The sequence below is a fragment of the Hylobates moloch genome, unplaced genomic scaffold (genome assembly GCF_009828535.3).
Source record: "Hylobates moloch isolate HMO894 unplaced genomic scaffold, HMol_V3 SCAFFOLD_6, whole genome shotgun sequence".
Classification (NCBI taxonomy): Eukaryota; Metazoa; Chordata; class Mammalia; order Primates; family Hylobatidae; genus Hylobates; species Hylobates moloch.
This window is the reverse complement of record NW_026652281.1, coordinates 67,145,356-67,160,688: the sequence shown is the minus strand read 5'-3', so window position 1 is coordinate 67,160,688 and position 15,333 is coordinate 67,145,356. Positions and strand designations below refer to the sequence as shown.

Sequence of the window (15,333 nt, the reverse complement as noted above, 5' to 3'; positions counted from 1 at the left end):
CTCTCAGACTTGTTGACACTGAGCCTCCAGCAATTGATCAGTTCCAGTTCCAGTTTTCCTACCCTGATACTGGTTCCTTCAGAGGTTTCTGCCTGCGTTTCAGCTCCGGAAAGTTGTGATTCTTTGTATCTGCTTGTCTGTCTCTAATTTGGGGGACAGTGGTTTGCCTGTGACTTCATTTTTCTTACAGATCTAAAAAGAGTTGATTTTTCAGTTGGTTCTACTTTTTCCTTGTGATGGAGAGGCAACCTCCAACCTTCTTATATGCTAGACTGGAAACCAGAAACTTCCCTGACCTTTTTATGGATGAAAATCTTTATTTTCCTGGTTCCTTCTGATCTTTGGATAGGGAAGAGAGATCAGAGAGGAGCAATAAGGGAGGTCATGTGTTGCTGCTGCAGGCAGAGAACAGCCTTGAGGAGCACAGTGTCAGATCCCAGACCCTTAGGTCTTCCTGCTAAAGTGCCTATCAGCTTGGAGAAGGAGCACCATGGAGATAAGTGGTCCTAAGATCCCTCGGGGCAGATTTTAAGCACAGCTTTTTAAAGAAATCCTGCCTTATTACGTGTATTTGTTATTGTTATCACAAAGAAGGCACATGTTCAGACTTTTAATAAGGTGAATGGCAAGTGAATCAAAACTGGAGTTCTTTGATTTAATTACCTCCTTCTGCCAATATTTAGGCTAAGATTGGTGTTAACTTTCCTCCAGATAGAGGTTTCCAGAATATATAAAATATGCCTTAAAATAATGCTTATTAAAGAATCCATGAGACTGGGTGCATTGGCTGATGCCTGTAATCCCGGCACTTTGGGGGGCCGAAGCAGGAGGACCCCTTGAGCCCAGGTTCAAGACCAGTCTGGGTAACACAGTGAGACCCCTCTCTACAAAAAAATAAAAATAAAAAATTAGCCAGGCATAGTGGCGCACACCTGTAGTCCTAGCGACTTGGGAAGTTGAGGTGGGAGGATCCCTTGAGCCCAGGAGTTTGAGGTTACAGTAAACTATGATTGTGCCATTGCAATCTAGCCTGGATGATAGATTGAGACCCTGTCTCTAAAAAAAAAAAAAAAAAAAAAATTGTTAATTCATACTGACACTAACAAAAATAAACTTTAAAATGGGGGAGGTGAGTGGGGAAAAGTGAAACCTCTGCTTTACAGAATACCAACAAATAAATGTAGGAAGAATTTTTTAATCAACATTTAATAACCACTATAATAACAACTGATTCAGACAGCAATGATCAATAGATTATAAAAACCTTTGGATGAAAGATTGTTGGAGAAAAGGATATTCATATATCTCAAAGTATCATGCCACAGGTTATTTATTAATTACAAAGGGAAAAGGTATAGTGAAGAAATCTAGTGGGTACCCTCTTCAACCAGATAATCAAATTTGGCATCCCCAGTTATGTGAAACTGATATCACGTCCCACCTGATGTGATGCACTGGGAAGGACCCATCACCTACATATACATGGAATATTCCTGGTGTCGACGACAAAAGTCAAACTCTGTAAAATATTTGAAGAGATTTATTCTGAGTCAAATATGAGTGACCATGGCCCGTGACATAGCCCTCAGGAGGTCCTGAGAACATGTGCCCAAGGTGGTCAGGGTACAGCTTGGTTTTATATATTTTAGGGAGGCATGAGACATCAATCAGATACATTTAAGAAATACATTGGTTTGGCCGGGTGCGGTGGCTCACGCCTGTAATCCCAGCACTTTGGGAGGCCGAGGTGGGCGGATCACAAGGTCAGGAGATCGCGACCATCCTGGCTAACACGGTGAAACCCTGTCTCTACTAAAAAATAGAAAAAATTAGCTGGGTGTGGTGGTGGGCGCCTGTAGTCCCAGCTACTCAGGAGGCTGAGGCAGGAGAATGGCGTAAACCCGGGAGGCAGAGCTTGCAGTGAGCCAAGATCGTGCCACTGGGCGACAGAGCGAGACTCTGTCTCAAAAAAAAAAAAAAAGAAATACATTGGTTTGGTTCAGAAAGGTGGGACAACTCAAAGCAGGGGCTTCCAGGCTACAGGTAAATTTAAACATCTTCTGGTTGACAATTGGTTGAGTTTATCTGAAGACCTGGGATTAATGGAAAGGAATGTTCAGGTTAAGATAAAGGATTGTGGGACCAAGTTTTATTGTGCAGAGGAATCTCTCAGATAGCAGACTTCACAGAGAGAGCAGGTTGTAAAATGTTTCGTATCAGACCTAAAAGGGTGCCTGGCCCTTAGTTGATTATCTCGTGGATCTGGAAAGGAAGGAAAACAAAGGGGGAAGGGGATTCTTTATAGAATGTGGATTTTTCTCACAAGAGAGTTTGCAGGGCAATTTAAGGCGTGGCAAGGAAATATATTTTGGGGTTAAATATTTTTTCCTTGTCTCATAATGTTGTGCCGGAGTCATATTGAAAAGCAAGTCACAATATACAGGGTCAAATAAAACCCATCTGATGAGAATCCATAGTTTGTAGGGCATGACTCCCTGGACCCCTTAGGTAGGAATTTGGGTAAGATAAAAAAAACAGAGTTTAGTCCTCACTGGCAATGATGTCTGGAGGAAATAGCAAAGTCCAAACTGAAAGACATTATGCAAAACAGCGTAAGTGCCCCCTCCACCCACACTCTATTCCTGTACGAAAGGATACTTGATACTTCAAAAATGTCCATGTCATAAAAGATAAAAAAGGAAAGAGACAAAAAGAAACATTGTTGGGAGAATTAGGGAGATTTAGGAACTGTATATGTTATATAATAGTAATATATTTCTTGAGTGTAATAATTGTTTTCTAGTTATATAGGAGGATGTTTTGTTCTCAGAAGATAGAATCTTAAATCTTTAGGGATGAAGTGTCATGATGTCTGCAACTAATTCTCAAATGGTTCAGGAAAAAATGTCTGTGTCTGTGGAGGAGGAAGAAGAAGGGAAATATGGCAGAATATTAACAATTGATTATCTAGATAAACAGTATATAATAGTTGGTCGTACTTTTCTTGTGACTTTTAGGAAGATTTAAAATTTTTCAAAAGAAAGTTGAAGACAGATTTTAATTACAATAAAATTTAAAAATGAAATAACATTTATTCTGTCTTATTGCTTTAGGTGAAATCTTTAACCCTGTTTGTCACCCATTATCCGCCAGTTTGTGAACTAGAAAAAAATTACTCACACCAGGTGGGGAATTACCACATGGGATTCTTGGTCAGTGAGGATGAAAGCAAACTGGATCCAGGTATGAAATATTCCTGCAGTTGGTACAAATATTGGTTTTCGTGTTTGATAACTCAAAGTTTGTTGGAACATGAACTTACTGCTTATTAATAATGAAAGCTGTGAATGTGAGCTATAAATAACATATGTCAGGATTCATTTTTGCTAAGCTTTAGGTCAAGTAGAATTTACATTTATCCTTGCTATCTCTGAGTCCTTCTCTGGTCTTCCTTGTCTCATTTGTTGTGGCAACCCTTTTCTCTTTTTTTACAGTAATAGGGTGTGGGTGGAGGGGGCACTTAGGTTTTCCTCTTAGTGCCTTGTACTCTTACATGATTCATCTCAGTACAGATGACAGTCAACTGTAGAGTATAATTAGTCATCTTTTAAAAATGCCCAATATTTTCCCCAAAATATCATTTAACTTACTAAGGGCCATATACTGTACTGGACATAGGTTTTTATTTTAATATTATAAGGAAACTGAATCTCAGACAGGTAAAGTGGTTTGACCATGTCAGCCACTTAGATGGGGGCTAAAATGAGCCTAGAATTCACTTCTTCTGCTTCTGGGTTCTCTTCTGTTCCCCTCTGCTAGAGCTGCTATGGAGGAAATCTACAATATTTTTCCTAGTCTTTCCAGTTACTGGTGTCACAGAAATGAGACATTTTATGAAAAAGAACACCATTAGCCAATAGCAACACATGTAAGTGCCATAATTCAGTAGTAATTGTTTTAAGCCACCAGCCTGTAGGCCTGTGGTGGTTTGCGCAATTGGTATGCTGCAATGGAAAATCCATCATGCAAGATACCCCAGAGTCCAGATTTTGTTTTGGAAAAGTAATAGGGATGGACCTGAAAAAGAAATCAGGCAACTGGCCCAAATAAAACAAAGCACTGGGCCTAAGATAAATGTAATGTTAGGCAGTTCCTGCTTTTCACCACCATGCAATCTTGAAAAACACATCATAAATTCTCTCATGGAAGTAGTTTTGTATCTATTAATCTGCATCCAGGTTGACAAGAGGAGACTTAAGCTAAAACCCTTGGGACAAAGAGAATAGAGTTCACCAACAGGGAAGAAGAGGAGTCAGTGCCACTAATAAGCATTTGATGTGAACTGAAAACTAACCCAGAGCATTGTACCTTTCCCTTAAATGTTCTGGGCATTTTATTTTATTGATTTTAATTTTTGTGTTTTGTTGAGATGGGGTGTCACTGTCATCCAGGCTGGAGTGCAGTGGCACGATCACAGCTCACTGCAGCCACAACCTCCCAGGCCCAAGTGATCCTCCCATGTCAGCCTCCCCAGTAGCTGGGACTACAGGCGCACACCACCATGCCTGGCTGATTTTTGTGTGTTCTGTGGAGAGGGGCTCTCACTATGTTGCCCAGGCTGGTCTCAAACTCTTGAACTCGAGTGATCCTCCTGCCTTCGCTTCCCAAAGTGCTGGGATTACAGGGATGAGCTACCTTGCCTGGCTGATTTTAATTTTTATCAATGAACATAATTTTTAAAATTCAATGGTGCTAAAAGGCTCCTGCTGACAAGCTTCCGCCCCTTCAGTTCATGTCCTTCCCCATCCTAGTCCCAAGGCAACTACTTTCAACACTTTTCCCCATTTCTGTTGTATTTCTAAGTAATACCCATATTTTCCTGTCTCTTGATTCATCAAGTTGACAAATTATTGATGGATCTCTCATTGTGTTAATTGAGAATCTTCAATTTTCCCTTCCTCTGTCCTTCCAGTATAGTCATTTCACATTTATTGTATGTCATTCATATTTGTTGTTCTCATTATTATTGCCATGCTAAGCATTGCTTACTGATGAATCAAGTTTGGAGACAAGTACATTTCTTTCTTTTACAACGTTTTCTATTTTCTCAAAAATAAGAATTGACTGTCCTTATTTTTTCCATTTTGTTTTGTTTTGTTTTTGAGTCTATAGCTGAATCTTCCTGTACCCTCAGATAGCTTCATAAAATGCCTCTCTAGATGCTTTTCCACACAAACGAACCTACTGGTTCCCATTTGTCCACTGGGGCCCTTCCTCCTGGAGCCCTTTGTCCTCCAGCTCATCTGAACTGGCTTCTGTCTGGGCCTGTGGCACAGCTGTCATCCTCAGCCTGCCTTGCCGGCATCCTAGGAGTTCTCTTACCCCTCTTCTAAGCATGTGATTGCAAGGAACAAAACACTCGGTCTCACACTGGCTCAGACAAAAGGATGCAGTATATATAATCCCATGTTCCATGACTTCCAGAGGAAAAGTGGGCTTCAGCTCCTCTGTCTTCCTGCCTGGCCAGCTTTATTATCAGGTTAGTGACAATGACTGCAGCTTTTCCTGGCATCATGTCCAGAATGTCCAAAGGAAGAAGAGACAAGCATTTCCTGTTCACTCTTTCTTAGAACAAGGGAACTTTTTCTCAGATGCCTTCCAGTATCTCACGATTGCCTCATTGCATTTTCAGAATTGAGTAACAGGCTCCTTCTTGAACCACTCCTTAGCAGAGGATGGCAGGGGTGACTTTGATGGGCCTACATGAATCAGGATCAACTTCTGGAGCTGGCTTTGAAGACCTAGCCCCCTGAGTTAAATGATTAGGGAGTTAATTCCTTATAAAATCAAGGTTTTCTTAGGGGTGGAATAAATGTTGAATTAGGCTACTACTAATATCAACTAAAGGAGGTAAAACTTTTGAGATTTTTCATGAATGAAAATGTTTCACATGTTTGTTGGCCATGTGTATGTTGTCTTTTGAAAAGTATCTGTTCATGTCCTTTGCCTATTTTTTAATGGGTTTGGTTTTTTCTTATAAATGTGAGTAAGTTCCTTATAGATGGTGGATATTAGACCTTTGTCAGATGCATAGTTTGCAAACATTTTCTCCCATTCTGTACACTGCCTGTTTACCCTGTTCATAGTTTCTTTTGCTGTGCAAAAGCTTTATAGTTTAATTAGGTCCCATGTGTCAGTTTTTGCTTCTGTCGCAATTGCTTTTGGCCTCTTACTCATGAAATCTTTGCCCATTCCTATGTACAGAATGGTAAAAGCAAAACATCACTGACCATTAGAGAAACACAAATCAAAACCACAGTGAGATACCTTCTCACACCAGTCAGAATAGGTATTATTAAAAAGTCAAAAAATAACAGGTGCTGGTGAGGTTGTGGAGAAAAAGGAATGCTTATACACTGGGTGAGAGTGTAAATTAGTTCAACCATTGTGTAAGACTTATGGTGATTCCTCAAAGACCTAAAAACAGAATTACCATTCAACCCAACAATCCTATTACTGGGTATATACCCAGAGAAATATAAATTGTGGTGTCATAAAGACACATGCACACGTATGTTCATTGCAGCACTATTCACAGTAGCGAGACATGGAATCAACCTAAATGCCCATCAGCGGTAGACTGGTTAAAGAAGATGTGGTACAAATACACCATGGAATACTATCCAGCCATAAAAAAGAATAAGATCATGTCCTTTGCAGGAATATGGATGAAGCTGGAGGCCATTTTCCTTAGCAAACTAATGCAGGAACAGAAAACCAAGTATTGCATGTTTCACTTATAAAGTGGGAGTTAAATGATGAGAACACATGGAAACATAGCGGGGAACAGCACACACTGGGGCCTACTAGACGGGTGAGGGTGGGAGGAGGGAGAGGATCAGGAAAAATAACTAATGGATACAAGGCTTAATACCTGGGTGATTAAATAATCACTACAGCAAACCTCCGTGACACAAGTTTACCTCTATAGCAAACCTGCACATGTACCCCTGAACTTAAAAGTTAAAAAAAAAAAAAGAACTCTATAGCTTCCATGTTTGAATTTATAGTTCAGCCGGGATTCAAACTTTAGATTGAAAACCATTTCACTCAGAATTTTGAAACAGTGCTCCACTGCCTGCTGCCTTCCAGTATTGTTCCTGGCTATATCTGTGCTTCGTCCATTACCTCTCCTTTAACTTCTCCTCTTCTGTATGAGGTAGAGGCCATTGCATAGGTCATCAGTAAAATGCCCCACAGGTCTTTTGGATGGCTTCTAAAATACTCTGTTTCCCATGATGTGATAGGTAAAACAATGGACAAACAGTTAAGAAACCTGTGTTTTAGTCTATTCCAATCTGTACGATCTTGGACAAGTCACCTAACTTCACTCACCCCTAAATTTTTATGAATCTGTTCTAAAAGCAACTTCAGAAATTATTTGTCAGCACACATCTCTTTAATAACTACTTAGAGAAGTTTGGCTTAAATATAAATCTTGCTAAGTTTCCCTACAATAAGCAGAAACATGAATTATTACTTCCACTGACTCAAAGCAGTGCCAGGTAAACATTTTAATAATGTCCATTTAAGAAATGGCCATAGCTTGTAAGTAGTTACATCCTCATCAAGAACTTTTGCTGTGAGCCTGTAAAGAAACAGAGTTTTACTCATAAAACAAGTTTTATTCTCTCTCATGTGGCTTTTTCTGACTCCGTATTTCCATCCTACCAGCACCCCCAACCCCTCTCCCACACAGAGGGTAAAGGAGTACATAATTACAAAAAGAGATCCCCCAGGTGATTATAGAAGAGTGGTCACGTTCTTTACCTTGAAGATGTGAGAACTACCATAATTTAAAGTGGAGACCAGCATATAATGACACACTCAGCAACTGTTTGTATGTTAACAAGGTATTCAGAGCAGTGAAATATTTTATGTAAGTTAGCTATATTTTGTAGCTATATTATACATTATATATATAATTATATATATAAGAACATTGTTACAACTATCTCTTGTGCACTCTGTATATATGTATACATATATACATATATACATATGCATATATATGTATACATATATACATACACATACATATATACATACACATACATAGATACACATACATACATATACATATATGTATACATGTATATGTGTATATATTTACACATATATATACATATGTACATATAGATGCATATATACGTATATATGTATACACACATACACACTATATAAAAAAAATTAAAAATCATTAATAGGCCGGGCACAGTGGCTCACGCCTGTAATCTCAGCACTTTGGGAGGCCAAAGTGGGCAGATCACCTGAGGTCGGGAGTTCGAGACCAGCCTGACCAACAAGGAGAAACCCTGTCTCTACTAAAAATACAAAAAGTAGCTGGGCATGGTGGTGCGTGCCTGTAATCCCAGCTACTCAGGAGGCTGAGGCAGGAGAATCACTTAAACCCGGGAGGTGGAGGTTGTGGTAAATCGAGATTGCGCCATTGCACTCCAGCCTGGGCAACAAGAGCGAAACTCCATCTCAAAAAAAAAAAAAAAAAATTCATTAACAAATTTTTGGGTAGGGGGATTTTGTAGCATTTATTAGGCTCCCAGAAAATACTGATGGCTGGATGGATGGATAGATGGACAGACAGACAGATGAATGAATCTTGTTTAGAAAGGTCAGCATGGAATTTAGATTATATCGGAGAGCTGGAGACAGGGAGATCAGTTAGGACTAACACAGTTGAAGTGATAAACTATTTTTCTGTCTTAAAGATAAGAAATGGCTTTTTTTGATTGCCTGTTGCCTTTCACTTCACTCTTAGTCTTGTGAACTTTGAAGAGTAACAAAAAATTATCCAGGTTTGCAGGCACTGGCTTCTAGCTGCATCTTCCCTAATCTGTTCCCACCTACTTCCGCACCTGTGTTCCTCAACGTTCATTTGGGGGCAAAAGGTACTCTCAGTGCCTTGTAACAGAAATTTGGGTCTGTGTTTCTGAGTGAGTTGGCATTCTTTCCACCTCCCACTTCAGCACCCACCCTTGGAAAGCTCTTATCTGTCTGCTGCCGAATTCTTAGAGGTGGGCCAGGAAAAATCCATTGTCGTTTTTCTCTGTCATGTTCAGTCTTTGGCTTTTTAAATTTTCACTGATGAAAGAAGAAAAGCATACACATATATCAAATGAAATAATGATTGAGAAAAAGCTCTTAATAAATTCATAAGTATACTGGGATTGTAGAAATCTTTGTAACTCTGGTCCACCTTGGACATTTCTGCAGCACAGTGCACATTTTGCAGCACAATTATATTGAATTTCATAATAAAAGTTACATAATATCCTGAGCTGCTTTAGCTTAAACTACATGCAGTGGTTTATTATAATTATTGTACTTCATTATATCCCAGTTCTTTTAAAGTTTTAAGTTCATGTGTATGTATATATATGACAGGCTGGGTCCTCTAGGAAGCAGATTCTGAGATTTGCATTCAGGAGGTTCATTGGGAATGCTGGGCTGTGTTATAGTCAAAAGGCTTCAGCCAGCCCTGCAGAGAACTCTGAGGCTAGAATGGTCCTTCAGAGTTACCTCAAATTGGGGTGAGGGGGGATAGACCTCTATACCTTTATTAGTTATCTCTATTAGTTTGGGATAATTTGCAAACAGTATGCAACAGATTACCCCCCAAAACATAGCGGCTTAGAACAACAAACATTTATTACCTCATAATTTCTGTGAGTCAGGAGTCCAGGTGCAACTTAGCTGAACACCTCTAAGGCTGAAAACTGTAGCCCTGTGAGAGACCCTGTAGTTCAGTTCCTCACAGGGCTACAGTCAGTCACTAATCAGGGCAGCAGCCATGTCAAGGCTTCCCAGCCCACACATGGCTCTTGCCAAGCCTCCCAATATCTGCTTCCAAGCCCACTCATGTGCCTGTTGGCATGCCTTAGGCTCTCGCCAGCTGTTGGTGGGAGACATCAGTTTCTTTCCATGTGAGCATCTCCACAGACAGCCCACAACATGGCGGCTGGTTTCCCTCAGAGCAGGCAGGCAACAAAATGAGAGTACCCAAGTCAGAAGCCACAATCTTTCTGTAACCTAATCTCTGAAGTGACATCTCATCACTTTTGCCATATTCTGTTCGTTCGAAGTGAGTCACTGGTTAGGAATGACACAGAGAGAGAATGACACAAGCACGTGAACACCAGCAGGCAGAGGTCTTTGGTGGCCATCTTAGAGGCTACCTACAACAACCAGTCACGGGCTGCAGGCTGCCCCAAAGTGGGATGTGGTCTTGGGTGAAGCCCCTCCCTTCAGCTGCAACAATTTCCAAAGAAGGCAAACAGTCGAGGGTTGCAGGCCAACAATCTTTCTGACAGCTGAGGGAATAAACTCTTTAGTCCTAAGTGGGATCTGGGTGGTACTGAACAGAATCCGGTATGTATAGCTCTTAGTTAACCTGAATATTTAATAAACCAGAACATCTCAATCCTGTTATTTAAACTGGCCAACATGTAATATTTTCTTTTCTGTTTTTAAGGGAGAAATTATAGGCCTGGTATGGTGGTTCATGCCTGTAATCCCAGCACTTTGGGAGGCCAAGGCGGGTGGACCACTTGTGCCCAGAAGTTCGAGAGCAGCCTGGGCAATATGGCCAAAACCCCATCTCTACAAAAAAAAAAAAAAAAATTAGCTAGGTGTGGTACTATGCACCTGTGGTTTCAGCTACTCGGGAGGCTGAGATGGGATAATCACCTTGAACCTGGAGGATTGAGACTGCCAGTGAGCTGAGATTGCGCCACTGCACTCCAGCATGGACAACAGAGTCAGACCCTGTCTCAGAAACATAAAAAGGAGAAATTATATTGTATCAACCACGTACTAAGATCATTCTCATCCCGGCGCAGTGGCTCACGCCTGTAATCCCAACACTTTGAGAGGCCGAGGAGGGAGGATTGTTTAAAGCCAGGAGTTCGAGACCAGCCTGAGCAACATAACAAGACCCAATCTCTACAAAAAATATTAAAAATTTAGCTGAGGGTGGTGGCATGAACCTGTAGTCCTAGCTACTTAGGAGGCTAGGCAGGAGGATTGCTTGAGCCCAGGAGTTTGATGTTACAGTAAGATATGATCATGCCACTGCACTCCAGCCTAGGTGATAGAGCAAGACCCTATCTCTAAAAAAGTAAATAAATCATTCTCTTTTTAATATAGACGTTCAGTTCAAATTTGCAATGAATCATTGTTAAAAACTATTTTAAGTGAGCTAAAAGGTCCTATATGCACACAGCAGTTTCAAAACAGTATTTATCCTTTTCTAGACATATCAAATTGATAAATGGATCTAACAGGCAAGTAGGAACAGTGATTTCAGACTGTATGATTTAATAAAGTTATGAGAACTTACATGTCCTTTTTAATCCTCTAATTTATTTCAGCTTTCAGGCACAGTTTTGATTGCCTTTATTTCACAGGTGCAGAAGAACAAGTCCCTGATTTTGTCACCTTCCTTTACCAAATAACTAGAGGAATTGCAGCAAGGAGTTATGGATTAAATGTGGCTAAACTAGCAGATGTTCCTGCAGAAATTTTGAAGAAAGCAGCCCACAAGTCAAAAGAGCTGGAAGGATTAATAAATACGAAAAGGTCAGAGTGATTATGCTGCGTTTTTTCGTTTGTAATGAAACCTTGTAAGTTGTCCAAGAAAGAGAGGAGTGTCCTAAAAATGAACATCAGGTCTACTTTTAAGCACCTCTTCAAATATTCTCAACCATTTAATTATGATGAAGTGAAAACAGTTCTTGCAAAGCTCAGGTGAATTCAGTCCATCTTCATTAGATCATTATTAAGTTGCTAAATTGGTTTTTTGGTCATTTTTATAAAGAATTAAGTTAACTCCTTAATATGTGCCACATTCATTACTTTAAAGATTCAGTATGCCAAAGGTTACTGAAGATATTGAGAACCTACAGAAGATTTCTTTTATTTGTAGATTTTATTCAGATATGCAACGATTACATCCAGAAATTCTATCAGAACTTAATGAAAGTAATAGTATTACATAACAGGCAATCATAGTCAATATCCACATGTCACTTATTTTGTAGATTGTGACAAATTTTTCATTCTAAACAGGCTGCTGTCACTTTAAACGCCTATGGGAATACTTTCCATCTTTACCCTTGCTATCCAGCTAGTATGTAGTCAGTACATAAATTAATCTTAATGTAAACCTGAGATACACTTTGAAAGAAAGATATTTCTAGGAAAATATCATATTAGTACATTATACCCTTTTGTTTCCCAAATATAAAATTCTAAAACAACATAAGCTCCCCATCCACCTACTGCCCCACCCCTGCCATACTTGGGGAGCCTGATATGCTGGGTACATTAGTACCCTGGTTGATAATCATATGATCATGATGAACAGACTGTTGATCGAATAGAAAATCTTGGCTGGCTACTGGTGTCCCTGTGTTATACTCCAGTAATATTCTTTAATATTTGGTAATAATTCTGGGAATTATTACCAAATTTCAATATTGAAATAGTAATGCCTGTCATACTAGCTAAAGAAACAGTTGCTAACTTGTTTACCAAAGTACAGTAGTGCAATTAACTTCTCTTTCCCTACCTCCTTCTCCTGTGCTTCCACCTTGCACTTCTCCACTTTCATATACTGTAGTTGACCAAGTCCAGAGTGCTGGACTCTACAAATGGCACACAGCCTCCTCTAGTGACACTCTTTTCTGGCTCATTTCTAAATCACAATACCAAAACAGAAGCAAAGTGGCATAATCAGTTTCAGCCTATTTCTGTTACAAGCCAGATTAATATAAAATTTTTCCTGAGGGAAAAGTATCTATGAGAATTTAAAAATAAACTTAGCCCTCTTCCTCTGCAAAGTCCAGAGACAAATTAAACTCTCTTTAGTTGCCATATTATTATTGTTCTTTTTCTCTGAAAAAAAACCTAGAATAAAACTTTACTACAAAGGATATATATACAAGATAGCAATAAAATATGTCAATTTCTAAATTTGCTATAGAAATATATGCAAGATAGCAATAAAATATGGCAATTTCTATATTTTCATATATTCTTGTTTCTGCTATATGGCCTATAAAGCAAGAGCTAAAAAACTCACAGATTACTCATAAATATTTTAACTCTTCCAACTAGTAAGTGACATTTTGAACTCTATGAAGTGATCTTGACAAGATAAGAGAATTATTAGAAGACGTTGCATTGGGATGGAATCTGATCATTTATCCAGATACTGTATTTGTTATTTTACCTTTTTTCTAAAAGTGTTTATCACATCAATTCCTTTGGCCAGATCAAAGAAATCAAACTGAATCTTGGGCCTTAGTGTGGATTTGTTATAATAGTTGTTATTTGTTGGATGGTTACTGTGTGTAGAAACCATTCTGAGCAGTCATTTGCAGCAGCCTACACACTGTGCCAGCTACTCTTCTCATTGCTTTACATACATTATCTCATTTCATCCTTATGGCAGCCTTATCCTCATGGTATAGTTGGGGAAAGTGAGACCAGCAAGGACAGGACACTGACCCAGAGTCACACAGCTACTTGATGGTGGAGCAGTAATTGGAACTTAGGTGCCCTAGCTCCATACCCTAAATACTCAGTTGGGTTGCTATTCTGCAGGAAAAAAAAAAAAAAAGTAAGTCTGTGTTACGCTGGCGTTTTACTCTTTAATTAGCTTCATTGTTTTCGGTTGGTGTTACTTTTCTTCCTGGGAACACTTCATAGGAGTTTCTTGTCTCCAGGTACAAGTAAGCACACACCACCAGCCTCTAGCAGAGTTTGAAGGAGGAGAAGGTCAAGTTCTCCCCTCTGGGGCTGGCAGGGGTAAGGATTTTAGGAGAAGGCACAAAGGCAATAGTGGCAATTGGTAACCTGGGTCCCTTGATTATAGTAGCAGCTCTGAAAGCTCCTTTCACCAGAAGGGTGACACTGACACAGCTTCCTAACTATAGAGCCTACCCGGTATTCAAATGTTATAGACTTTTCATAGCTTCTGATGAGACGTATTGTCTCCCAGCAATTTCATTTATTAAATAAGTAGTATTTTATTTTTCCCCAGGAAGAGACTCAAGTATTTTGCAGAGTTATGGACGATGCATAATGCACAAGACCTGCAGAAGTGGACAGAGGAGTTTGAAATGGAAGAAACACAGACTTCTCTTCTTCATTAAAATGAAGACTACATTTGTGAACAAAAAATGGAGAATTAAAAATACCAACTGTACAAAATAACTCTCCAGTAACAGCCTATCTTTGTGTGACATGTGAGCATAAAATTATGACCATGGTATATTCCTATTGGAAGCAGAGAGGTTTTTCTGAAGACAGTCTTTTCAGGTTTCTGTCTTCCTAACTTTTCTAAGTATAAACACTCTTGAATAGACTTCCACTTTGTAATTAGAAAATTTCATGGACAGTAAGTCCAGTAAAGCCTTAAGTGGCAGAATATAATTCCCAAGCTTTTGGAGGGTGATATAAAAATTTACTTCATATTTTTATTTGCTTCAGTTCAGATAATTGGCAACTGGGTGAATCTGGCAGGAATCTATCCATTTGAACTAAAATAATTTGATTATGCAACCAGTTTATCCACCAAGAACATAAGAATTTTTATAAGAAGTAGAAAGAATTGGCCAGGCATGCTGGCTCACGCCTGTAATCCCAGCATTTTGGGAGGCCAAGGCGGGCAGATCACCTGAGGTCAGGAATTCAAGACCAGCCTGGCCAACGTGGCAAAACCCCATCTTTACTAAAAATATAAAGTACATCTCTACTAAAATACGAAAAAATTAGCTGGGCATGGTGGCTCACACCTGTCGTCCCAGCTACTCCGGAGGCTGAGGCAGGAGAATCTCTTGAACCTGGGAAGTGGAGGTTGCAATGAGCCGAGATCACATCACTACACTCCAGCTTGGGCAACAGAGCAAGACTCCATCTCAAAAAAAAAAAAGAAAAAAGAAAAGAAATAGAATTGTCAAGCTTTTAAAAACTAGAGCACAGAAGGAATAAGGTCATGAAATTTAAAAGATTAAATATTGTCACAGGATTAAGCAGTTTAAAGATTGTTGGATGAAATTATTTGTCATTCATTTGAGTAATAAATATTTAATGAATACTTGCTATAGATGATGGTATGTCCCATTGAATTTTGGTGTTTTCAAGTGTATGGAAATTGTCATTTTTTTAAGGTGTAATTATGAAATTAAGGTTACTACTTTGACCAGCGCAATACACAGAAGTGAACTTGTTCATTTGAGACCTTTCTGTTCA

The 15,333-nt window shown here is 39.3% G+C and overlaps 1 protein-coding gene across 1 annotated transcript in view; it reads left to right on the top strand.

The window, feature by feature from the left end:
- Nucleotides 1–14,842, top strand: part of MSH3 (mutS homolog 3) — a 226,955-nt gene extending 212,113 nt beyond the window's left edge. The window contains exons 22-24 of the mRNA XM_058440757.1: nt 3,114–3,243; nt 11,484–11,655; nt 14,123–14,842. Of these exons, the coding sequence (XP_058296740.1) occupies nt 3,114–3,243; nt 11,484–11,655; nt 14,123–14,234 (414 nt within the window). The 3' untranslated portion in view covers nt 14,235–14,842. The remainder of the gene's footprint in view (nt 1–3,113; nt 3,244–11,483; nt 11,656–14,122) is intronic.
- Nucleotides 14,843–15,333: the final 491 nt, after the last annotated feature.